At 41.8% G+C, this 24,145-nt stretch overlaps 1 protein-coding gene and 1 long non-coding RNA gene across 2 annotated transcripts; one reads left to right on the forward strand and one right to left on the reverse strand.

The window, feature by feature from the left end:
- Positions 1–2,961: 2,961 nt before the first annotated feature.
- USP1 (ubiquitin specific peptidase 1) lies at positions 2,962–16,068 on the reverse strand. Its single transcript, XM_072869006.1, has 9 exons — positions 15,779–16,068; positions 15,209–15,447; positions 13,949–14,072; positions 13,484–13,591; positions 12,777–12,937; positions 11,582–12,300; positions 10,297–10,467; positions 8,935–9,136; positions 2,962–4,050 (listed from the first exon to the last, which is right to left on the reverse strand). The coding sequence occupies exons 2-9, from the start codon at positions 15,376–15,378 to the stop codon at positions 3,318–3,320; spliced, it is 2,388 nt and encodes a 795-aa protein (XP_072725107.1). The 5' UTR covers positions 15,379–15,447; positions 15,779–16,068; the 3' UTR covers positions 2,962–3,317.
- A 3,129-nt stretch (positions 16,069–19,197) lies between these two features.
- On the forward strand, positions 19,198–23,999 carry LOC140654724 (uncharacterized). The gene is made up of 3 exons (XR_012043503.1): positions 19,198–19,333; positions 20,686–20,799; positions 23,641–23,999. It is a non-coding gene; the product is annotated as an uncharacterized lncRNA (long non-coding RNA).
- The last annotated feature ends 146 nt before the right edge of the window (positions 24,000–24,145 follow it).

Here is a 24,145-nt window from a genome sequence, read left to right on the forward strand (position 1 = left end):
TAACATACGCATTCCGGTATGTTAGAAGGTGCTGGGGGGTGTTTCTTTGGGCTTCACCCCCTCCTGTTTTAGCACCTGTAGCTGCAGCAAGTGCCCACCTTTCTGCATCAGCTGGGAGGGTTTAGGGTGGGGAGGGTCTTTTTTATTCTCGATACTTATTTCAAGTTATTAGTGGCTGTCTGTCAGTGTGCTCGTAGCAGGACGATTGGACGCTTACTGCTGAGCAGGGCTGGAAGGGCACCGTGTCTCGGAGCCACGGTGGGCTGTATAGGCGCATGGCCTGCCCCGGTGGGATGGTGCCCGGCAGGATGGTGCAGGGCAAGGCGCTGCAGGGCACGCTGGCTGTGGCCACGGGCTGTGTTGGGGAAGGGAGAGCCGTACTGCCCATTTTCGCTCCTTCTCCCGTGCTCTTTTGTTCCAACAGCTTCATAGCGGTGGTGCTTTTTGGTAGCCTAAGTGCGGTGCTCTTCTCAGTGTGCTGCTCTTCTCAGTGTGCCCGTCTCTTGACCATTTTCCTTGAAAGCAAGTAATCCTGAAGTAGTTCTGTGTTGCAGGTTATAACACAGGAAAGCCTGCATGGAGTTTCTTGCATAAAGACAAACTGCTCCTCTATCCTAAGACCCCCTTTCCCCCCCCCCCCCCCCCCGAGACATTTCAAAGGCCTATTGCACAGCCCAGGGATGTTGACAAGGCTTTGGAAGCTGTATGGGAGTCAGGCACTCTCATAATGGAAAATATTAAGGAAGGAGGGGGTAGCTTTGCAAGAGATTTATATAAAGAGGCATGCAAAATATTTACAAAGTGAAAAAGGGGAAACAAATCCCAATAGCCATGCAAGAATGAAACCTTAATTTACAGTAGTCCTTGTATATTGCTTCTCCAGCTAGGAAAGCAGCCATTTGCATCCATATCTTGTATAAATATCCTTTGATTTTACTGGATGGCCCCATGTCAGCGCAAATGTGACTGGCTTATTGGTACATATAGCTCCACAATTGTGTAGAACTCAAGTGTAGTATCATGGAAAGCGGAGATTGGGCAGCCACGTTTTGTTTTCCATTGCAGCAAACTACAGGCCATGTGCCATACAGAACATTAGTTACTGTGGCAAGTGCTTTACTTGAGTAAGTCTCCAAAAAAACCACCCCATAGTGTCTATGCATATGCCAGAGGAGTGTTTTTTCATTCAGTGTATTCCAGCTGATTGTGTTTTCTGTTCAGCTGCCTGCGAAGAATGTTTCTCTCAAGCTGTATAGTATGATGGAAGACAGCTGGGTCTTCCTTCAGTTACACTGTAGCCAGTCTTTTGTTGAATATAACTGTATTTTGTTTCCTTGGAACATTTCCTGTTCCTGCAGTTGAATGAAAAAGATAAGTCTTGGGTCAAGTGTGGAAAAATAAACTTTCATTTGCAGGCTGAAATTCAGCAAACCCCATACTGCAGGCAGTAAAAAAACAGCATTCTGTAATGTGATTTGGCTGCCCTTGCAAGGTAAGATTAGTTATTTTTTTTTTAATGTAGCTATTTCTCAGTTTAGACAATGAAATTATTTATTCTGGTGACAATGCTTTGGAAAAGGGAAAGGTCTTAGTGTATTTGTAATTCCAGAGTTTTCTCCTCTGCAGAAGATAATTACTACAGACATCTATTCAGCATGAGTTTATAAGCAACCCTAAATTTAGTCCAGCCTTTCTTACACTGTTTTCTATTGACAGTACAAGCTTTCTAGACTGAAACATATTTTAGTAATACATCACCTAGGTATACTGCAAAATCAAGGCCTGTGCAAAAATCAGAGGTCCACCATAACATGGAAAACACACTAAAGCTATTTTTCATGAGTTACCTCATTATTTATACTACGTTATAATAAAAGATTGTAAAAAACTAAGTATTGCAGAATAAACTAGGTAGAGGTTTCTAGGGCTTTTCCTGTAAATAAATTAATTTGTATTGTAAAAAGTTTAAATATATCCAGAAAACTAGGGCATACTCACATCTTGTGTATCTTTCCTTGTCTCTCTCTGCAGCAGCACTTCATGTCATTCCACCCATCCTATGACAGCAGAAGTAAACACTCATCCTATTCGGTGTTATATTTTTAAGATTTTAATTGTCTGCAGTTTATAGGATTCACCTTAATATTTAGCATCTAATATATGATTTGGGATTTTAATCTCTAGTATCTAGTGCCAAACATTTCACTTGTTTTTACAATAATCTGTTTCCCTTTCCCCTTGCCTCCAAACCTTACCTCTAGTTATCAAGTGCCTTCAAATTAGGATACGCTGTACAAGAATCAGTTAAAAAACAGAGAATGTTATTTTTTAAAGCCCTTAAATCTCCCATTTCTCTAAGACAGATAGTTTCCCAGCCTTTTTGGAACAGTGCCCAGCCATGTTCACGTTCCGCTTTTCCCTCTCCAAACACAAAAGTCTGATCTAGTCATCTCAGATGCATATAATAAATTTTTTATTTCATATATACATTCTTAACAAAGCATCAAAGCCAAATGCTTTCGTTTTCCCACATTTCAGTGAGCTCCAAGTACAAATTAACTGTTATAAGATCACCACTAAGTTCCAAATCCACCCAAACAGATATGCATATTAGAGGGCTTTACTCTTAAAAGTACAAAATTATTTTAATTACACTACACGCTCCCCCTGTTTTGAAGTATTAATCACACCTATGTACACTTTGCCCATTTAACACCTATGCAACCAGATGCAAATTAGACTGTTCAAACATTTCTATTAAGTTCAGTTCCTTCCAATACACTAAACAAGGTTACAAGACCCTTTTCTTGTGCTTCGAGTTGCACCGAGCAGTATAGAACTGGATAAGGAGAATATACCACGTCGATTACCCAAGGACTAAATATGAAGTATTACTTCCCAAGTTACAAAAATACACAACTTCTGATGAAATTTGCTAGTTAATATACATTTACTCCAGAATATGAATACAAATAACTTTTATTAAAAAAAAAAGCTAGTCATACAATAGGCATGTCTGAGACCTAGAGCTGTGTTAAAACCACTACCGTGTACTGTAGGCATCATTTAGGAACTATACAAATTGGTATGTCTAAAAGGTAATATCACTATTCTCCAGCATAAAAGTTATTATGTGAGTTAAGTTCTATGTCAAGGTTTGTTAATTCAAGTTGAGCCACTTACACCGAACAAAAAGACCAGAAACATTATGATCCAGTAGCTTCAAAAACAAACAGCGGTTTCTTCCAGGTAGTTTTGATGCAAATCAGACCAATAGGTGTATGCAAATCCCTAATATTTACAGTCAAAATACAGTATCACTCTACAATTTTCTTATAAAACAGTAGGTAAGGAGTTGATGTAGATGATGACGTCGGAGAAAGAGAATTCAGAAAGTCCTTTTCTTCTGTAACCTTCACTTCAGAATCATCAAAAAGCAACCACTTTCCTTCATACTCTTTCAGGCTCTGCAGTACATAGAGAGCCTTGTTTTCTAGTCCACTGGAAGCAACACCATTTTGCTCACTGTGTTCTGTGCTGCACTCCACGCTTCCATTACTACTGCTAGACTCGGGGTTTCTGTTCTCAGGAACTACGTTAAGAAACTTCTCAGGGTTAGCTGGTTTGTTGTTGTACAGGTCACAGTCAGACTTGCTCTTCTGCCCCCCAAGAAGTCCGACAGCTTCCATATTCTTTTTGTTCAGAACTTTACCCGGCTGTGTGTTGCCGTTGACTCTAAAAGAGACTTCACCATCGTCGTAGTCTTCAGCAACAGTTCTTGCCTCCTCCTCATTCAGTGGTTCTGGTTTAATCATTTCGTACATTTGGTCAGTGATGAAATTTCCCTTATCTAACTCTAGGCTATTAAGATCTGTAATTTTGACAGAAGCTGTGTAGTGTCCACTGCTAATTGTAATGCCGCTGTGCATTACCACTGCAAATAATCCGTAGGTGTCATTGGTCGGCTTTGTGCTCCATTCTTCCAGTGACAGTCTGAGAGGCGTCAATAAGGGAGTGTTTATCTTGGACAGTCCACCATAGCAATCAAACCTTCAGAAGAAAGACAAAGTTAAGACCTCTTGCCACAACCGCTCACAACAAATACTGCTTTAAGTGACTCATATAGTGTGTGTATATTCTTTTCCTTCTATTAAAGAGACATGGGCGATCTGAATGTGAGAAGTTGCTCACTTTTCAACTTGCTTATCATAAGCATCTGTCCCAGGCACCCCTGTTCACTAAAGACATTTTTACGAGTATGTATAATGTTAAATCTTGATATTTAAGATATTCCCTTTTTCTGAAGTATCGACTAAAGTTAATTTCTCAATAGTGGTGATAAAAGGAGTTAACCTAATTGTTCAGTTATCATTTGTGCTTCTATGCACAAGTACTTGCACTTCTTCCCAGACACCATCCTGCTTTCCAGATTAAAAAAAAACAAAACAAAAAACTCTTCAACATCCAAGGTTGAAGTAAGCAGGGTTGTTGTTTTTTTTTCTCCCCAAACCTTTGAAATAGTAATTTACTAAATAAAGGAATACAAATCTATTTTACTTTCAAGTAGCTTTAATGTCACTCAGAAAAACTGAGTAATTTTTCTCGGACCATCTTAGTGCACTGTAGTATACTGCCAACAGTAACGCAATGGTTATCTGCGGATGAAGAAGTTACCAACTTTCTTATTACTAGGGATTCTTCATTAGCTGATTTACTTTTAGAAAAGCATCTAGTATTCCGTAAATATTTAGCATTTTGTTCATAGTGCATAAATTTACAATGAGAAAAGTTTAAGTCCTTTCATTGCAATAAGGATCTTCTAAAGAGTATGAAAAGAAAATAAGTGTTGGGACTTTTACATTATTGTGTATTAGACTCCTTGAATGACTCTGATCTTACATGAGTTACATATTGCATCAGCCCAATTTAATTAACCCCTTTATTTAACGATCTGTTATGATGTCCTAATAGATTTCAGTGATGATTCAGTCTTGCTCAACTGTTAGGGTGTTGTAGGGAAAAATAATGGGGGAATATAGACAAACTGTAAAACTTAGGTTCCAAAGCGCTAACTACTATTATTCAACTTGCATTTTATCATAAAAAAGAATAACTATCTTTAATCCACGGAAGTTGTAGATATGGCATAACAGTATAATCATAATTGCAGTAACAGAATATTACTTTTGTTTTACTGGGTTTAGTTTTGATTCTGCTGTGCTTCTAAACATTTCGCTAATGTTCACAGCCATAAACCCTTATAACCACAAATACATTTACACACACAGAGATTTTCCTCAGTCACTCAAGTCTAATTAATTGAAAACTCATTTTAGACCTAGGCTTACCATAAACATTTGACTACACCAAAAGAAACACAAAAGAGCATATAATCAGAATAATAAAACTTAAATCTTCTGAAAATCCCTATTATTAGTAGCCAGAAATAGAGATATTCAGAAGAGAAGAAACAGAGAAACTGCTTGCTGATACTCTAGATCAGAAATCCAGTTCCACTCAAGCACACTATGACAATCATATTAACATAAAACATTAAAAAACAGGCTCTACCTTTCTTCTGAATGAGATCCAGCATCAGAAAGATTTGGAGAGGAGGAAATAAGAGAGGAAATCTTTTCCTATTAGCTTTTTGTTCTTCTTAATGATAAGAATCTGAAGACAGAAAAATTGCATGCCAAGTACTCTGCCTCCTCTGACTGATGGACAGTAGTTCATACACAACAAACTTGATTTCTGCAACTACAGCTTTTGAGGCTGTAAGTTAGTGGAACTTCACCCACTGTACTGAATTAACACCTCAAGTTATTATAGACCCTTAAAGACTTAAGCTGTTTTACTGCAACGCTTTTAACACGTCAGGATGTGAAATACTCCAAATAAAGACTTCCAGTGGCATAAGCACTGCTGTCACTAATTAGCAAATGTGACTGTAACAAAACCAAAACCTAAAGTAAGCGTGTTTTTTTTTTAATAAAATTTAAAAAAAAAAATCACCTGCTCTTACCTGATACCATTTCACAAGACAAAAATCTAAATTTTCTCACCAATTATTAAATTTATATAGCGGAAATGCTTAATTACATGTTACCAGTTACACATTTCTTCTTAATAGCTTCCCAGTCTGAGCACACACAGCCTAGCATTTTTTTTCCCCACACACACACACTTGCCAAAGAGAATTACTCATCCCCAGGCAAGTAGATTTTCACACTGGCTGCTTTATTTAAAAAAAAACAAACACTTTGCAAGCCAGCATCTAGAAAAGATGAAGCAAATCCCTACTGACTGCAAATATTTACATTACTGTTCCCCTCTGCTTCATTTCACTTCATTTATTTAAAACTCAGTTGTCGGAAAACTCTGTAGAGCACAACTGAGAAGCACGCAAGAGTTCAAATTTTTTATGGGAGCTAAAACAAGTCGTATGAAGATTCTTAGTTTAAAAATCTTAGTTTAAGGCCAGCAAAACAGTCTGTTATTACTTTTAGGGCAAATCATTGCCATCTCATCTATGAAGAAAGTAGTAGCTTTACAATAAATATTACAAGTTTACGTAAGTCAACTGGGGGAAGCTCCATCAAAGCTCATTGCTCAAAAACCACCATAAGAGTGACTCTGGATACTATGGAGTAAGCCAGCGCTTTGGTTTACTAGCCTCGGCTCTTCCCTGCTTGATTTGCAGCTGTGCTTTATTACTCCAAATCAAGATGTTTAGAAATGACATGGTTTTGTCCAAGATAAAACATCCAAGCCAAAAACTGGGAAAAAATCTTCTAAGCAGTTTCAGCTTCATCACTGACTCCAGTTCTACATCTGATTTTTCCACTCTTACTTCCTTAATCTCTGGCTGCTAGCACTTGGCAGAAAATGTATGGCATGATTCAGAGGACACATGAGGAACACCACAAGAGATTGGATTCAGTCTGACCCGGATATAGGTCTGAGTATTTTGGAGGAAGGACCCAAAGATTGCCAGGACAGAAGAAGAGGTAAGTGATTCAGGAGATGGCTGGTTAACCTGCAAGTACTTCCTCATAGAAACAAAAAAGTAGCAAACGTAGGAGCAAACTGAAGATAATATTCAGATTTCCTTTCAGGTGGACATCTCTGGTTGTATTTTTTTGAATAGCCTATAATCCTACCAGGATACCATCTCACATCAAGGGCTACTCAATAATAGCATTACAATTTTTAAAAAGTGTCCAACTTTTTCTCTGCCTTGTTGTGACAGTCAAATATTACGCAGAACAATGAAAAGACAATTTTGTATGTTACGATCCTACACTTGTATGAAGAGATGTTAGCAGACGTTACAGAGACAGAGGAAGTTTCCTTTCTACTTTGTCAGAAACCTAGATACTCCTAAAAACAAATACTAAAAGCGGGCAGAGGGGGAATTCTAGTTTTAACAATCTTAGCAAGCTATCTGCAAAAGTATCTTAATAGAGTCCTTGACAATAGGTATTTTACAAATCTTATTTATATTGACCAGTTATCAGCACTTGCTTATAGCACATCTTCTGACAAATCATCTGTCAACTTATATTTTGTACCTGTATAGTGCCAAAGGTCCTACACACTTCAAGTTCTAAAATATATTGGCGACACAATTATAAACTAAATTCCATAGAAGACTTCATGCATTAGCCTTCCTGCTGGCAAGGTGGCTCTGAAGGTCTAAAGCCAACCAACAGGGAAATGCAAAGCACAGGGAAGCGGGTGGATAAAAGGCCAAAATAATTTGTGCCTAAATAACTTCCTGGACATCAGACAGCAGCTCAGTGTTCAGTCTCAGAACTATGCCTAGCCATCAGGTTGTAAAACATAGGCTGCAGCAGAGAAGCGTGCTTGGCGCTCTGGAACAAATGCGCCAAGGGGGATGCTGAAACCAACACAAGTTTATCTTCTTTTGCTGCATCCGGCAACGCTGCTGCAGATAGCAAAAGGTATGTTTTAGTGAATACCAGGAAGAGTTGAAAATACAGGCCAAGACTGCAAACATTACTAAAATTGTATAGTAACTCAAAAATGCAATGAATGGTTTAACAACTTTCTAAAGGATCTGGGCGAATATTTTACAGTTTTAAGAAGTCTTTCCCGATGAAGCCTTCTGTCATTTTTCGTTATTTGAATCTCAGTGGAGAAATAAGAGTTTTCTGCAAAAGGCTGTGCATAAAGTGTCATGGCAGTGTTTCATTTGTGTACAGTACTCTAGGGCGGGGGGTGGTGGTGGTGGTTTTTTTTTCCTTCCTTTCCCAAAGGGAATCCCTAAATTCCTAAGTACGAAAAAAGGTAAAGAACACTCTCATAAGAACAATCTCTTTCAAAAAATAAGGATTTCTACAGTATTTAACATTAAACTGATTGCTCAGCAGTTGAACATCAATGACATTGATATTATTGTATTTTTAAAGGAATTGATCAACTTTTCTGTACCGTGCATTAGCACTTCAAAATGTTTATCTCCTGATTTTTTTCCCCAATTTTAGTACTCACATTCAGTTAGAGACCAAAGTGTACTACTAGCTGCAACCATAAAATTCAGTTTTGTTCTCATTACGTGTTCTGCTAAAGTACTTAAACCTGCCTCTAAACTCATACAGACAGGTGATATTAAAAGTAAACAAAGTTTTAAGAAACATCAGGATATCAGGCTGTTGCAAGAATACAGATAAACCAATTTTTGTCAAGAAGTCTCCTGAAAGTATATTTTCCTGGAGGTAGTTTCTGCGCTACTTGTAACAATAGAAAGCCTTTATGAAATTAGGGGCTGTGTCCCACTGATTTAAGTTAATTTCAATCTAGAAATCTGCTTTTGCTTTTGGAAAAGTTACAAAACATTTTAATCTCTTCTGATAAGATTTTCCTTCCAACAGCACACCATTTCGTAATATAGTCAATCTGCATACTCACTCTAAGCCACTAGCAGCAAAGCACTTCAAATGAATTGTTATAACTTCAGGCATTTTATCGAATAAAAGGCTGCGTTCTGCTTCTGTGTAATGATGGCAGTTTTCGCAGAAATATTTATCCTCTCCCACAATCCTTTCCACTGACGCAAACTGTGAAATTGCCCATTTAAGAGTCTTCATTTCTGTTTTTGGCTCTGGAGAAACTATAAAAAAGAATCATTACATTCACAAATACGCTATTATTTACATTTCCAAGGCATCCCACCAGAATAACAACAAAACAAAATACGTCAAATTAAGAAATGTTCAAAAACTATTATCAACACTGTAAGGAACACTCAATATGTATGACATAGATGATGTATTCGAATCTTTGAATCATTTCAGGAAGTGATGAAAGTATCACTTAATGGATATTATTACTTAAAATCTGCAGTTTTCCCAAAGCTTGTTGTCAGATCGCACGTACTAATTCTGCTGCCATGTCTGGAAATTGGGTGCATGTATTTGAGGCCAGAATTTCGCTCATTAAGGCAAACTTCCAAAGTAACCGGACGGTTCCCTTTCACTTTTTACATTTTGCCTCCCCTGACCGCTTCACACCGCTGATGACAAGACCACCTACACCGTCAGTAGCATTTTACATATGAACACAACCACACACACTTTAGCCTGAAGTCCTTCAGCAAAACGGGAAGGGCAAAAATAGTAAAAGCTACTCCAAATTAAGTCCATGAGAACTAAAATTAATTTCTTTAAAATTTGGAATTTCAAAATCTATTGTTGCCATGCTTACTTTTGAAAATAGCTAAAAGCTAAGTATAGATCACTTATAGATTCATATAAAATTTGTGAAAGATACCAGAGGACTAACATTTACAAATATAAACCAAATGCTATTAAGGTAATGACAGTCTAAAATACTGAAAAAATCATTTTCTACAGTAAATTAACCAAAAAAAGCTGGTTTCTCATTTCTTTTATTTTTGAGAAAAAATGCAGATATTTCTTATAAAATGAAGAAAAAGCAGAAGAATTTCTTAGCCACAAAGAAAGGGAAGACCCAAGTCAAAGAAAATACCTATTTATAAGCAAGAAAACATGTACATAAATGAAGGTCTGTAAGCAGTCTGTGTTATGTGTTAAGACATGAAACCATTTTAATACTGTATGGACCCGTCCACATTATCAGCGCTGTGTTTCCAAAGTCTAAAAGTTAATCAGGACAAGAGATAACAGAACAGCCTCTAATTTTAACCAGCACAAACAGGAGCAGTGTTCCTTGATAAATATGGCACTGTCCTTCCTCAATGGCTGGCTGAAACAGAAACATACATCACAACCCTTGTTGGTAATTACTTACTTTCAGAACTCTCTTCAGTTTTAGAAAGTTCATCTTCTTGCACTGGAACACTGATGTCCTGAAAATCTTCTCTTCTTTCAGTGAAGCATTCGCACTCCAAGCATCTTGTTCTCAGTACTAACTGGCCCTGGAACAGTTTCTCCACTAGTTCAAAAACAGCCAGCTCTGTACCTAGAGAAAGTATATGCCAGATCACTTACCAAGATGCATTTTATTCAAAAGACACTTCAGAACCTGGCTGTCCTTCTTGGAAAATCACTGTGTTACAGACATGGCCTTTTAGGGATTCCAGATAGGAATTAAAAAAAAAAAATCTGCTTATCACATGCAATTTTCACAATGTCATCTACTTGTTACTGAATAGGGAGCCCTGTTCTCTTGGCCCTCAAACCTTAATTTCTGTTTTAAGATGAGGTTCTTGTTTTGTACGTTAAGTGTGACAGTGTCACATTCTGGAAAATTTGTGTTTGTCATCAATGCACTGCCTTCTTAGTATGGACTTTTAGTCTTCTTGGGGAAGATCACACTTGTATTTTTGCCTGGTCTCTATTCTCAGTCCTCTCCTCCAATACTTTCCGAACTTGTTGGCCAATTGTAGACAAATCTGCTGAAGAAATGGAGATCTCAAAAGATTCTGCATTCCTTCAAATTTTTATTAAAATTGGTGGTTGGATCAGAAAGAAAGTTCCAAATTACTAACTACTGAATTCATATCAAGGCCCTTCCCTCAGAGGTATCTTGTTTCATTGACACGAACAAAATCCATACCTGCCAGCCAACTGGCATATATAATACATCCAGTGTCCTTCCTAGTTCCTGGGAAGGTTGAAAATATGGAAGGACTGAAGAATAGGGAGGGAAGGAGAGGATATTATTTGTAAAGACTTGGGACACAAATTCATAGCCAAGGGGGTTTGATTCTGTTTGCTCCTGACAGTAATCTTCCTTTACACCTTGAATCCACTTGCTATTTCTATAGATGACAAAAATTAGTGATAATATAAACCTGGTAGTATTCTGACATTTTTATATATTGTACAATGATTACATAATGTTAGAGGAATACCAGATCTAAGCTAAACAGGTCAAGCTATTAAAAAGAAAAAAAATAAATCAACAAACATATATAAAAATAAATTCTCTTCCACAAAAATCTTTTTTAATTCCTGAAAATGTAATTTTGCATTTAGAGAGCTCTGCTGGCTACGCAGTCTGAAGGCTGACTTCCCACATATAGTAATTTCTTAATCATACTAATTTTAAGCTCATACACTTGTTCACCAACCTTCCTTTTTTGGTTCTTTTTCAGTTCCTTTTTGATTATGACTTTCCACAGGAGACGCTGGTTCACGATAATCTTCTTTAATATTGTTACCATTTTCACACTTTACAGATGAGTCTTCAAGCTCACAGTCATCATATTCTTTCCCTGGGTCTTTGGATCCCAAGTTTGTAGTTAACTTTCCTAAACTATAAAATTTAGACAGAATACTAGGCTGTTTGCATGAAGATTTTAACCAGTTTAATCTAAGCCGTGACTTCTTCTGTGTGGGCTTCGCACTCTCATTTTCACTGGAACACTTGGCAATGGCATCAGTTTGATTTTCTAGCTTTTCTCCTGTTGCTTTCCTCTTTGACCTGGTTTGCCTTTGATTTTCTTCTGCTGCAATTTGCTCTTTTGATACTTTGGATTTTTTCTTTGCATTGCCACCCTCAGCATCGCTTTTTCTTTTCCCATTTCCTTTGAGTAGCTTGTCTTCAGCTATCTCTCCGACATGGTTACTTAGTACATTCTCCTCCTCCTCAGCAGCGCTGCTAGTTCCATTGCTCCCAGTGTTTTGATTAAGTTTTTCCTCCAGTTTAGCTGTAGGCTCTTCCACGGGCAGTTTGTTCAATTCTTCCTTCTTCAGTAGCTGACATGTTTCTTGGATGTTACCCAGGATACACTGCAGAACTTCCTGGGCATCATGCTGCAAGTAGCCTTCATACATAGGGTTGAGCTCTCTATTAAAAGCAAAAGTAAATGAGCAAGGCATTGAAGACTAGTTATTCTTTACTGACTAGCTAACATGATTTGAGATTTAAATTAGGGAGTTTATAAAAGCAGGGGAGGATCCTCTCCAGGCCTAGAGAGAACTCTCTGTCACAGACAGCCGTGGGAAGGTAGCTACAGTCATGCATTTAAACACGCATTCAATTGCAACCCAGTAGCGGTCCTTCTCAGGTCAATGAGAATACTTACATACTTAAGGCTGAGCACTGTTTTAAATCCGCTGCTGGATTCAAATTATATTCTTACAAAATGAAATTTTACTTTCAAATTTATGATATCGTAGAGGTAACAATAAACACGAAAAACTTCCTATAATGATGCCCAAGTTTAAGACCGTCTACCTCCCGCAAGTCTCTAATGCTGTATTGTACAGTGACCTCAAAACTTCAGGTGAAAATTCTGACGATGTGTTTAAGACAATTTGTACCTAAGGGTATTGAGTAGCCTTCGTGGCTGAGTAGCAAGTTCATCCGTGTATTTTTCTGGATTTAAGAGAAAGCTGGCTTGAAGCTGCTCAACTGAAAGAATCAATGAGTGCAAACTGCAGATTAGTTCATAACTTGCCAGTGGATCTTCTTTACAATTTCCCTGCAATAACAATATAAAAAGAATAAAAATACTTGCAGTTTTGTCTGTAACATCAAGTTAAAACTTTTTCTCTCCTGCCCTCACTTATTATTCTAACAGACATTTGACAGATTTTTTGTCTGCTATGGGAAACAGGTGAGTTTCAGACACTACATTGCTCTTTTGCCAGTAGAAAATAAATATAAACCCAGACTATCCATTATTTTAAAAACCCAAGCCATCTTTGCCCAACCTCCAATTTCCATCCACTCCAAGTACTGTATCATAATTATCTTAATGTCAGAAACATGGTGAGAGATCTTCCTGGATTTCTTCTGTTAAACTTAATACCTGTGCTTACAAGTTTGCAGACACTCTGAACACTCAAGTTTGAACACAAGTTCAAAACAACTCAAATGTATCTTTACCTGAAATAGCACTGTAGAAAACAATACTGCAAAACTTCTTACAAACAAAAGAAATCACAGTTATATTTTCATTATACTCCTGGCATGCAGCCTCACTTGCAAAATTACAAGTAAAGGAACATGTAGGGAGATACATTACCTTTTCTGCTTTTTGCTCTCCTTCGTCCTTCAAAGATTCTTTCTTCTTTGAAATGATATTATATAAATGTTTTACTCCAGTTTTAAAACCAGGACAAAAATACAATACCTGAAAGCAATAGTTTAAAACAAGAGAATAATTGGTAAAGTAAGAAGTTATTCAACGTACATATCCGCATTTACAATCAAACTAGCTTTGCATCTCCCACGGCTGCTGCACAGCACGCAAAGACGCAGGGTTATTCATAGCAGGGAGGTGCCCCGAGTATGCAATCTGAAAAATTACCCAATTGAGGCAACCTACGGTGCACGCATTTCCTGCAGTATCATCTTTTTTCCCCCACTGTAATTAGATTCCCTTCATACTACATCCAGACACCTTCTATGTAATATCAAGCTGAATCTCAGCCACTTGTGCTTAACCAAAAGAAAATCATCTTTCTGAGGCCCCTGAACACGATCTTACCTGAAGTACGCTGTTAAGGTAACAAGTGTTACCCAGATTGTTCAAGCCCACAAAAGGCAACATGTTGTCTTTTTTCTCGCAGCTAACAAGTGAGGGAGGCTGTGCTGCAGGAACGACCTGATCGCTATTAAATAGAGAAAACAGCATGTTAAGAGACAGTTTTTGAAAATGACTCCTTCCGGTATGCATGCACATCTCTCTCCTGGCCATCCACCATCTCCGAGCTAGCTTATAGAATTAATGACTAAGACATACAGGTCAAAATCATGTCTAAGTGTTTCTGAGAGTGTCTGTCTGGCTACTCTGGGCACTCAATCAGGGACTGCTCAACTGTAACACTTCTTTTCAGCAACCTACACAAAACCAGACAGGTTTACAAGAAGCAGGCAAATCTGCCGTTAGTTCCAATACATATTTTTAAAAAAATATCAGGAGACCGATTTAGGGAACCAAAAAAGTTATCTTTAAAACACTTTTGTATGTTCTTTCTTCATTCCTAAGGCAGTGCTAGGAAAAACGTGTCTAGCACATATTTTATTACTGTCCCCTGCTCCAGATTCACACCGCTTCGTTTCTGGATGCAAACCAAAAGGATAAAAAAAAAAAAAAAGAAGGAACCAATGAACCTGGCACATTATATGCGGTGATAATGCACCGTACTGGCACAACAGAACCAAACTTTTAAAGTCTCCAACACATTTGTAATTGACCATGATTAAGCAATTTTTTCCATTAAAATTTCCACACTAGCTGCAATGAAACGAGCTGACAGATTGGCTCAGGCCTTGAAACACCCTAATGAACACCAGTAAGCAGCGCAATCGGTTCTTTTACTTGCAGCAGAAATAAACGTTAAAAACCATTATTTTTTATTAAAACTTATTTTGCAAAACCCTACGTTGTCATATACTTTAAATAATTCAGCATCAGAATAACTATATTAACTTCAAATAAGCTAACTTCTTGAAGTTATTAAAAAGTTCACGCCAGCCAGCTAAACATCCGTTGTACGGCAAACTTGTTTTCTTTAAATAGTTCTAGAAACTCGTCACAGTGAATCGTTAGTTCAGTTTGATTAACTTGGCTTAAGGCTTTATTTAGCACACGTTGAAGCGCACACTTATGCAAGAACATACAACTTAAATGAGTGGATGGAGCAGCGCTGTTTATCCGTTGCATCAAACGTAACTCTTGCTCAGGTACTAGACTACTTTCACAATATAACCAGAAACGCTTATTCAAAGCGAAACTCTTACGTACATCTCAGAGCCTCTGAATTCTGAACTCTTTTGTTCATTTTCCTGGGACTCTGTAAAATCCAGTGCTCTCTTCGCTTCCTTTTTTTGGAAGAGCTTCAGCGAAAGCCTGTTCTTCTTCGAGGGGCTCCCTCTCGCAGGCCCGGTGCTGTCACTCGGCAAGACCCCGGGCATCTTTCCTGGCGGGCAGGGGAGCGGGGGAGGCGGCCAGCCCGGCCGGGAAGCTGCGCTCGGCGCTCACACCTGCCGCGCACACAGACACGCACCGCCATTTACTCCTGCTGCGGGAAGCGGCAACGGGCGCGGGAGCACAGCGCGGCCCCGGACCCCCCGCCGCGGGCTCTGACAGCCGCCTCCCCTCCCCTCCCCTCCCCGCCGGCCGCCCGCCGCCCCGGCGGCACCGCCCGCGCCTCCCGCCGCCCGCCCGGCCCGCTGCCCCGCGCCGCCCGCCCTCACGGTCCCGCCCGCCCGCCGGCCAGCGGAGAACGGCGCGGCGGGCCCGGCCCGGCCCCCGGGAGCGGGCCCGGGGCCCGCGGGAGCGGATCGCGGCCGCGGCGGGGCCGCCTCTCCTCACCGCTACATGGTGGCACGGCGCGGGCCGCCGCCGCCGCCCGCCGGTTGCCATGGAGACCGCGGGGCGCCCCGGCGCCGCTCTCCCCACCACGGGAAACTTGGCGCGTTTTCCGCGCCGCCAGGACCCGCGCCCTCACCCCTCCTCGCGCCCAGGCGCTCGCGGCCGCCCCGCTCAAACGCCGGAGCGGAAGCCGCCGCCGGCGCCCGCCAGCAGCGAAGGGCCATGGTGAGCGGCGGCGGTCTGCCTCCCACCGGCTTGCGGCGGCCGAGCGACTCCTCCGCACGGGCCCGCCGGCAGCGCCGGCGCCGCGCCTCCGCCGCCGCCGCCGTCAGGCAATGCGGCGGGCAGCCCGCGGGGTCCTGCCTGGGCGCGCGCGGGCGCTGGTAACGGCCGGGCCAAAGGGCTCGGGCTCGCGCGGGGGGAGGGGAGGCGGCTGGGCCGAACCATTCCGCCGAGACACCCCCCTCCGGCGGCGGTGGATTGGTCCCGCTCTAGCCCCGCCCCTCCCCGCCTCCGCCAATCACAGCGAGAGGCGCGCGGCCCATGGCGGCGCCGCTCGAGCGGGCCTGAGGTACCGGCCGGGGCGGGGCTCGGCCGCCCGTCCCCTCTGCTCGTCCCTTCGTCCCCCCGTCCCCTCCCGCCGGCCGCGCCCGCTCCCCCCGCCCCGCCCCGCCCCGCAGCGCTGCCCGGAGCCGGCGGGCCTCGGCGGGCCGGCACCGCCAACCCGAGCCGGGCGCCTGACGGCGAAAAGCAAGCGGCAAACGGGGCCGGTGCGCTGCGGGGCCGGAGGCGGAGCCGCGCCGTCCCTCAGGCCGCAGCCCCTTCTCCCGCCCCGCGGCCCTCGCCACTCTCGGTGCCGCCCGTTCGCGACCGAGGCCCGCGGGCGGGGGGCGCACGCGTGTTCCTGGCTGGCCCTCGAAGGCCCGCCTGGTTTTGGCGCTGGTGAGCGCGGCCGGCGGCGTGTGCCGCTGCGGCAGGGCCGTCGCTCGGCCCGCCTTGGAGGGGAAAGGGGGAGGTCTGCCATTCCGGCCCTCGGAGCTTCCCCGCGCCTCTGGGCGTGTGCAGGGACCGCGGGCAGGCGGCTGCGGGGCCGGCCGGAGGTTGCCCAGCCGGCACCGTGCAGCATCAAGGTGCACTGGGGATGATGCGTTGCAGGGTTCAGCCCCGTTCTCTACATACATAACATAGCCGTATCGCAAGCTTCCTGCTTTTTTTTATTGCACTCAGTACCTCCTGTGAGATCTGTGATAAAAAGCTTTACCAGCACAGCTATGACGAATGCAATAAATCATTGTTTTCATTGAGGCTGTCAAAGCTGCAAAAAATCTTGGTACAGTGATCGGTATGCTCACAAAAGGTGGTATTGGGAAAATACTGCAGGTTACTCCATTCTGCTCTTTAAACTGGCCGCTACAGAGCAGCTTTGCTGGCAGGGCTGTACCAGGTCTGCAGAAACCTTTTACGTCTGAACAATGGCTGAGTGACTAAGCCTGACGGTGGTTGGGAGTAAATATGTTTATTGTCTGTCACATGCATGTGGCAGCTATAGATTCATCACACTGTTTACCAAGGCCCCTTTCTACAGAAAAGCTAAGACTTTTTTTTTTTTTTTTCCCCAGGCTAACGATATGTTTTTGTCTTAAAGAAAAATCTTAAACTAATGAGAGATTGTAAAATACATCTTGTTACCTCTGGAAATGTAGCAAAGTAAATTCTAGCCCCTTGTGACTCCATCAGTAGATGCTTTTTATGAACAGAAACAGTTCTGGTTAACCTAAAGAGAAGTGTACTTTCATTTTTTTTAATAAGAAGAATGAAATATTTTAAATCTAATGTCAGTCTTGCAACAAAGCAAACATCTGCGGAACACAGACTCGTTCTGTTTATGATGAAAGGCCTCAATAATTCGTTTGTGGCTTCACTTGCTGTGAATTATGAGGTCTTGTCTTTACATATACGATGGCTTCCATATTTCACAGATTCATCTGGCTCTGAAAATTGCTCTTTATTTACTCCATATAAGGTCTTATATTTCTCACAGCTCTCCTCTGGCAGGACTTGGACAGTGTGAGAAGGGAGAAACATGATGGAGGCGTTCCTGCAGTAAACATTTCTCATGAAACATGGATCGGCTACATTAAGTTTATATACTGTGATGCTATGTAATTTAATATTGCCCCAAAATGTCAGAAGTCTTTTAAAGACTCATCTTTTATCTTGAGAACTAAGGAACTCTATGTGGCAGTCACAATTTTTAGGCACTGATGTTAACAGTTACAGTAAAAGAAAAGCCTGTTAAGCCAAAACACAGTTGTTTATTGCAATTATGTCCGTGACTCCACTGGAAAACTTTTGTAAAAGTTTTCTAAGTTATTCAGTAAGAGTTTTTTATAGGATTAGTTTCATAACTGACTTTAAGCCATGCCCAGACCTAGGCCTTAGCATCCCTTCACCTTGGGTGGAGTTACCCCAAATTTGAGCACTCTCAGTACAGAGCCGCAGGACCCGAGGACAAACTCCTGCTGCCTTCCCTGAGTGTGGCACTGTGCTCTCTGCTAAATACTAAAGCAAACGAGATGGCCACCAAATCACGCACAGTTGCCACAGATCCACACCGTTTTTCAAAAGGTATTAGCACTGATAGTGTCCTATCCACATCCGTGGGTATTTTACTCCCCTTCCTTCAGGCAGTTCCCTCATGACTTGTACACTTTTTTTTTTTAATTTCCTGTACAGCAATGTATAACTTTGCAGTTTGCTGAGTAAAATACGTTAGTGCTAGAACAAAATCGGAAGCCTAGCCCTTAGTCTAAATAGTGTTTTTAAAGCAATTTTATTTTGAAAAGTTCTTTGCAATCTTTTTTGATGTTTTTTACATTGCTACATGAATTAATTATTCCTGTTAGATCAATATCCCTAAATATACATTTGAATTACGGCAGAAATTACATATACTCTGGCAGTCATATACACGCTTACTACACATATTTTGCTTTCTCTTGCAGGGTGAAATATCCTTGTACGCCTGCAGACAGACAGGCCCATCACCCAGGGAGCCAAGGTTCAGATTCTCAAGGTATATATTGACCTAAAGATTTATTTACTTGGCTAGTGGGATTCACAAAGCTCCGAAGCTGGCTAGATACTGAGCTCCCGTTGAAAGTCGCTGGATTTCCTGACCTGAGTTCTGCAGTATGACATTTAGCTCTGCTTTGCAAACATTGCCTTAAGTTCACTGCAGTAATAGACACTCAGGACTACAGAGGTTCTTTTGTGTGAGACAACAGGCGTGTGTAAGGAAGTCTTATCCAGGTGGGTGGTGCTCAGAAGTCATGTAACTGCTTGGTTGCTTAATAATGTGTTTCATTAAATCTGCTTTATGCTGCCAGTTTGAGTGGCCAGCTGGGGAGTTGCTTCACCGAGAGCTGGAAGGTGCTGGGCAATCAAGACCGTGGTAGTCACAGAGTGGTGTAATGAGAAGGATGAAATCTCTACGTGTTTGGACCTTGAATCAATAACAGATAAACTCAAAGGGCAGGAGTCCAGCTGCTCCAGGTAGGCTTGTGTTTGATATGGCAGCGCATTCTGACAGATCTCAAGTCAAATGGCATGACTAAGGCCGTTTATTACTTACTGGTATTGCATTTCAATAAAAGTCTACCCTGTCAAGTGCGTGGTTTGCAATCTGCTTTAACAAACTTGATAAAAGACTATTTATGTCCAAGCATTTTACAACCTGAGAATCTAATTCCACATGTACAAGTGTTAGGTAAGCTTCAGGTATACCTGTGTCTAGGAACACCTTCAGTGACTTTGGAAGGCCTAGCTTTGGGTTCAAAGTTAGGCTTGTGAACATTTACAGGCTCATGGTTTAACTTTCAGCTGCAGTAACTGAGTGAAAGAGGGAAGGGAGACATTAGCAGAGAGTATTTATGCAGAGACTGGAAGCGTACACAGCTTTTCACATGGTAGTTATGGGGCTTTGTTCTGTGTATTACTTTTTTTTTGGCTAATGAAGTAGTCAACTCAGCTTTAATAGGTATAATGATCATTTTAATCAACAAATGCATCTGCCACACAACCAATACATCAAGTAAGTACAAGACAGTAAAGTACCTCTCAGAATACTTAGTCAGCACATGTTTGGAACAAACTTTACCTGCCCTTTTTTCCACAGCGTGGGGTCTGTTTCCAAATGCTCCCCTTCAAAGAGGCTTCTGTGTCATCCTCTGATGAGTCTGTTGTGTGGCCCAGTAGATCTCAGTGTCAGGTCTTCTTCCTGGATGCATTTTACTTTTTCTACTGGTAATTTAATCTGATTACGTATAACCCTTATCCTGCTCGAAATAATTTCTCTCCCCTAACACACTCACAAATTGCTTCCTAATTCCCCATCATCATTATTTTGACCAAACCATACATACTTCATTTTTTATCTTTACTTGTAAGTTAGTTCTCTCTGGCTTCTAAAGACAAAGTCAATATAATTATAAGAGACATTCTGGTTGAATGATCTTTAAGTTTCCCCTCTATCACCTGTATGGAAAACTGTTCACAATATACAGAGCATGATATTTTTTGAATTAAATTTTATATTCATTAAAGCATTAGTTGCTGTTGATTTTAGTGTACTTAATTTTAATTCTGTGCCATCAAATGGTGATTCTGAGGTCAGTGCAGTTACAGCATTTTAGAATTCGGTCCTTTAATCTTGTCCTAATTTTTTTTTTTAACCATTGAAAAGGACAGGGAAATTTTCAGATGTTCTTGTGTAGAAATCAGCAAGATTAAGAGAGGTGAGGTCAAGGAGATGAAGTTGTTTGGGTGGGAAGCCACAGGACAAGAAGTTGAGAACACAGCAGAGATGGCTGCCCACACCAAGTAATCAGACTGATTTTCTAATACAGGTGGCAGCAAGACTTGAACCACCTTTGAAGTGTAAGAACTACAGTAGAATTCAGGATTCAGTCTCGGTATTTACTGTGCATTCCTGGAGGCGGTTTCAAGTCAAATGACACAAGGTAATGTTTGGAGCATGGAATGAGGCCTTATAATTAGCTAATTTTAACAAACCTTTCTAGGAGACCTGTTTTGTTAATGGGCGGGGTGAAATCTTAGCTGCAATTCCATCAACTGATTGTTTTTTTAAATTTGGCAGTACAATCACACCCCTGCCTTTGCTTTCTTACATAGATATACATGCATACATCAACTGTAATTACAGTGCAGGTAATCATTGTATCTGAAGGTTTACGGCACACGAAGCTCTCCAGGCAATGTCACCACTTAGCATACCCAGGACAGCTTGGTTAGCCGATTCATGACTCAGCATTAAAAAATACCCGTGAAGCCATGATTTATTTTTAGACAGCAAATATAGGAGAAGCAGAAGCTCCCCTCATTGGGAAGCAGCTGCATCCACCAGCCTGACATAGTGCTGTGCTGCCTGAAAGGCCCCTGCACAGCTCCGTCTCAAAACCAGCCATCCGACAGCCTCCCTTCCCACCTAGAGAACTACAGGAGAGAACCCTCAGCTTAGTGAAATCTCCTCTTTACCAGCCTTTCACCCTCTCAAATTTTTATGCGCCCTCTTAAAATATGGCTCCCTGTCACTAGTTAATGCAGGGAAATTTTTCCAGCAGGAAAATGTTCTGTTTAAATGTAAGGAAATGGGGATTTTTTTTTCTGTATCTCTCCAAAAATAGAGCAACACCTAATTAAGTATTTATGGCAGCTTAGCACGCTCAATAAAGGAACTGTTGTCTAGAAGCCTCCGAAGCTTCGGCTTCTTACAGTAAAGGAGTGTTTCAAATACAGGCCAAAGAGGGAGCAGGTGCAAGGGCCAGTAATTGCATATGTACGGTCCTGAGACACTCAAACATGCAAGATTAAATTACGTCTAATACTATAGACTTCACAGCCATATGTTATAAAAATAGCTGCACTGGGAAACTAGAAATCTCCACAGACATAGCCAAAAATAACCATATGAAATGCCTGGAAAGAGCAGATTCCCTAGAGGTGGGATTTCTGGACTCCTGGAGGAAGTCTCCAGTACAGAGCACTATCCCCTGCAGGAAAAAACCTCCACAACCTCTACCTGTTGTTGAATTACATAAATTATAGCAATTTCCAACCCCTGCAGCTATATCAGCAACAGGCCTATAAATCTGTCAGGGTTCCCGTATTGTCAGAATTATTCTGTGAATTTTGTGAACGTTGTGCAAATTGTATGTGGACAATGTGCTCTTTCAGCAGCCTTCCCACCCCGGTCACAGGGATCACCCGGGGAAGGTCTGTACCCTACGCTGGGCTCTCCGCGGTTTGCCTTAGCAAAACCTATTTTGTTCTTGAGGAATACAATTCTCGGTCAAACACCCTACGGCAGGAAAGGTAAGAAACCATTCACAAAAATGAGAATACTGACTATAAAATGTCAAGTCAGGACTGGCTTCAGGTAGAAGGAATAGAAATGAATATTTAGGGCTCTTACTGTTTGGTGATCCCCAGTTTGTGCAAGCTCTGCCCCCTTTCACAACCAGAAACACAGGAACAAATTGCCCGACTCACTTTACTACACTGGAAAGGGAATCTGACTCTTCCCACAGCAAACAGCCTGGGACCTTCACAAAACCTAAATGATTCCTACTTGACGAGCTACATCTGCTTTCAGAGGATCTCAAATAATTTCATAACCCGTTATTTAACTGTGATACTGTTATGTCGGTGCACGTGGGAACAGTTTGACCACCGTAGAAACACAGTACTTGTGAGAGAGGTACCTCTCCGGGGCTTTGCCTGGTTTGTAGCAACTCAAGAGGAGGAGTTTGTGCGATCTGACGTCAGGCCGAGGGGGTGAGGCAGCAGCAGAGCTACTGTCTTGTATCAGGGGTGGGACCTTCTTCACCAGATCACGCTAACATGGATCGCAGAGCAACTTTATGGAACAGCCCAGAGGAGAAGGGCACCTGGGAGGGAGTCAGGAAGTTACTCCAGCTCCAGTCTCTCCCGTGTAAAACCTAGCCCAAAAGCTTGACCTGTGTGGCCAGTTTTTGTCTTAAAAGCTTAGATTAGGCATCCTTAAAGATGCAGACTTTAGGAAAAGCAGGAAATAATAAACTAGAAATTGGTACGGTTCTGTAAACTCCATGGTAAACCTGCAATGAGCTCCTTTTTGTTTCATCTTCCAAAAGGCAAACATCAGCTTGGAGGTCTGAGCCACAAACCATGAGCTTGCCAATGCGCAAACCACGATGTGCTCTTCCGTGCTGGACAGTTTATCGGTTTTGCGATCGAGGTGTATAGCTCCTGATACTGCAGGCAGAATGCAGCCTTAGCTCTCATTTCTCTCTCTCGTAACTTAGGAGAAAACACAGCTGGCTGTGATCTGTGAACTTCTAGAGCCACACATGCATTATACCTAAGAAAATAACAATAATTATGCCCATAATGTAGAGATAAAGGAGATTAGTTCATAACAGTATAAACGTGTAGTTCTGTACACTGAAATTCTGCCAAAGGCATGATGGTTCTGTGGCCAGGTCTGAAACAGAACGTTTCTCCTCAAATCTCTTTGAAAGCGAAGTTCTGTAGTGCAGAAAAAAGTGGTGTTGTGTAAATGGTCTCGTTGCATCGTTAAGGGTGTTTTCCCCATATTTTGTCTGTCTGTGCATATTTTCTTTCACGACTCACAGCCTGCTGCTCAGTTTAATATAACATATGGATCCACAGCTTTGCCAGTAGCAGAGGCAGCACAGTTTTGCATTATGGGCTGGAATTCAAATGAGAAGCCAGGTGCTATATATTGCAAGCCATAATTAAAATAAAGTAAAAATAAAATCTTTCCCCATCTCTGTTCTTAGGTCAGAATAACATCTCACAGAGCTGTAACTCACTTCTGGAAGCAGAGACAGGAGGAAACACAACCTGCACATTCTTGCACCATCTGCCGGTAGCATCTCTGTCCACAGACACACCTAGAACAGACTGTAATTCCTCTCAAACCTGGATGGATACGTCCACATTTAGAGACATGATACCACCGTTATAAAGATTGAAGACTCAGGTGAGCCTTTGTTTTTTTTAAAAAATCAAACCACAGTCTGTTCTCCATAGCAGAGCCATTTCTGCAAGGTTTTTCAAGAATTACATAGCAAGGCCTTTATGGCTCCCAGCGTAGCCACATCAAGAAGGGACCTGCAGAGCCTTTTGTGTCCCTGCAGGGCAGGACAGACCAGCCTCCACCAGCTGCTGTGCTGTCAGCAGGAGCCAGAGCACCCGAAGAAGAGGTCTAGCCTCTCTGGCCCCATAGCCTGCTGCCTGCAGATGGTTGTGGTCAAGTGTCTCATTGCCCTCCGAGCAAAGCCT

The sequence above is a fragment of the Ciconia boyciana genome, chromosome 7 (assembly GCF_034638445.1).
Source record: "Ciconia boyciana chromosome 7, ASM3463844v1, whole genome shotgun sequence".
Taxonomy (NCBI): domain Eukaryota; kingdom Metazoa; phylum Chordata; class Aves; order Ciconiiformes; family Ciconiidae; genus Ciconia; species Ciconia boyciana.

Bases quoted from the DNA above. Each gene is read 5' to 3' on its own strand.
- USP1 (XM_072869006.1), bottom strand. From the start codon at position 15,378: ATGCCCGGGGTCTTGCCGAGTGACAGCACCGGGCCTGCGAGAGGGAGC. The intron at 14,073-15,208 runs GTACGTAAGAGT...TCTATTTAATAG, and splicing joins GAATTCAGAGGCTCTGAGAT to CGATCAGGTCGTTCCTGCAG. The intron at 10,468-11,581 runs GTTGGTGAACAA...TACTTTCTCTAG, and splicing joins AAAAGAACCAAAAAAGGAAG to GTACAGAGCTGGCTGTTTTT.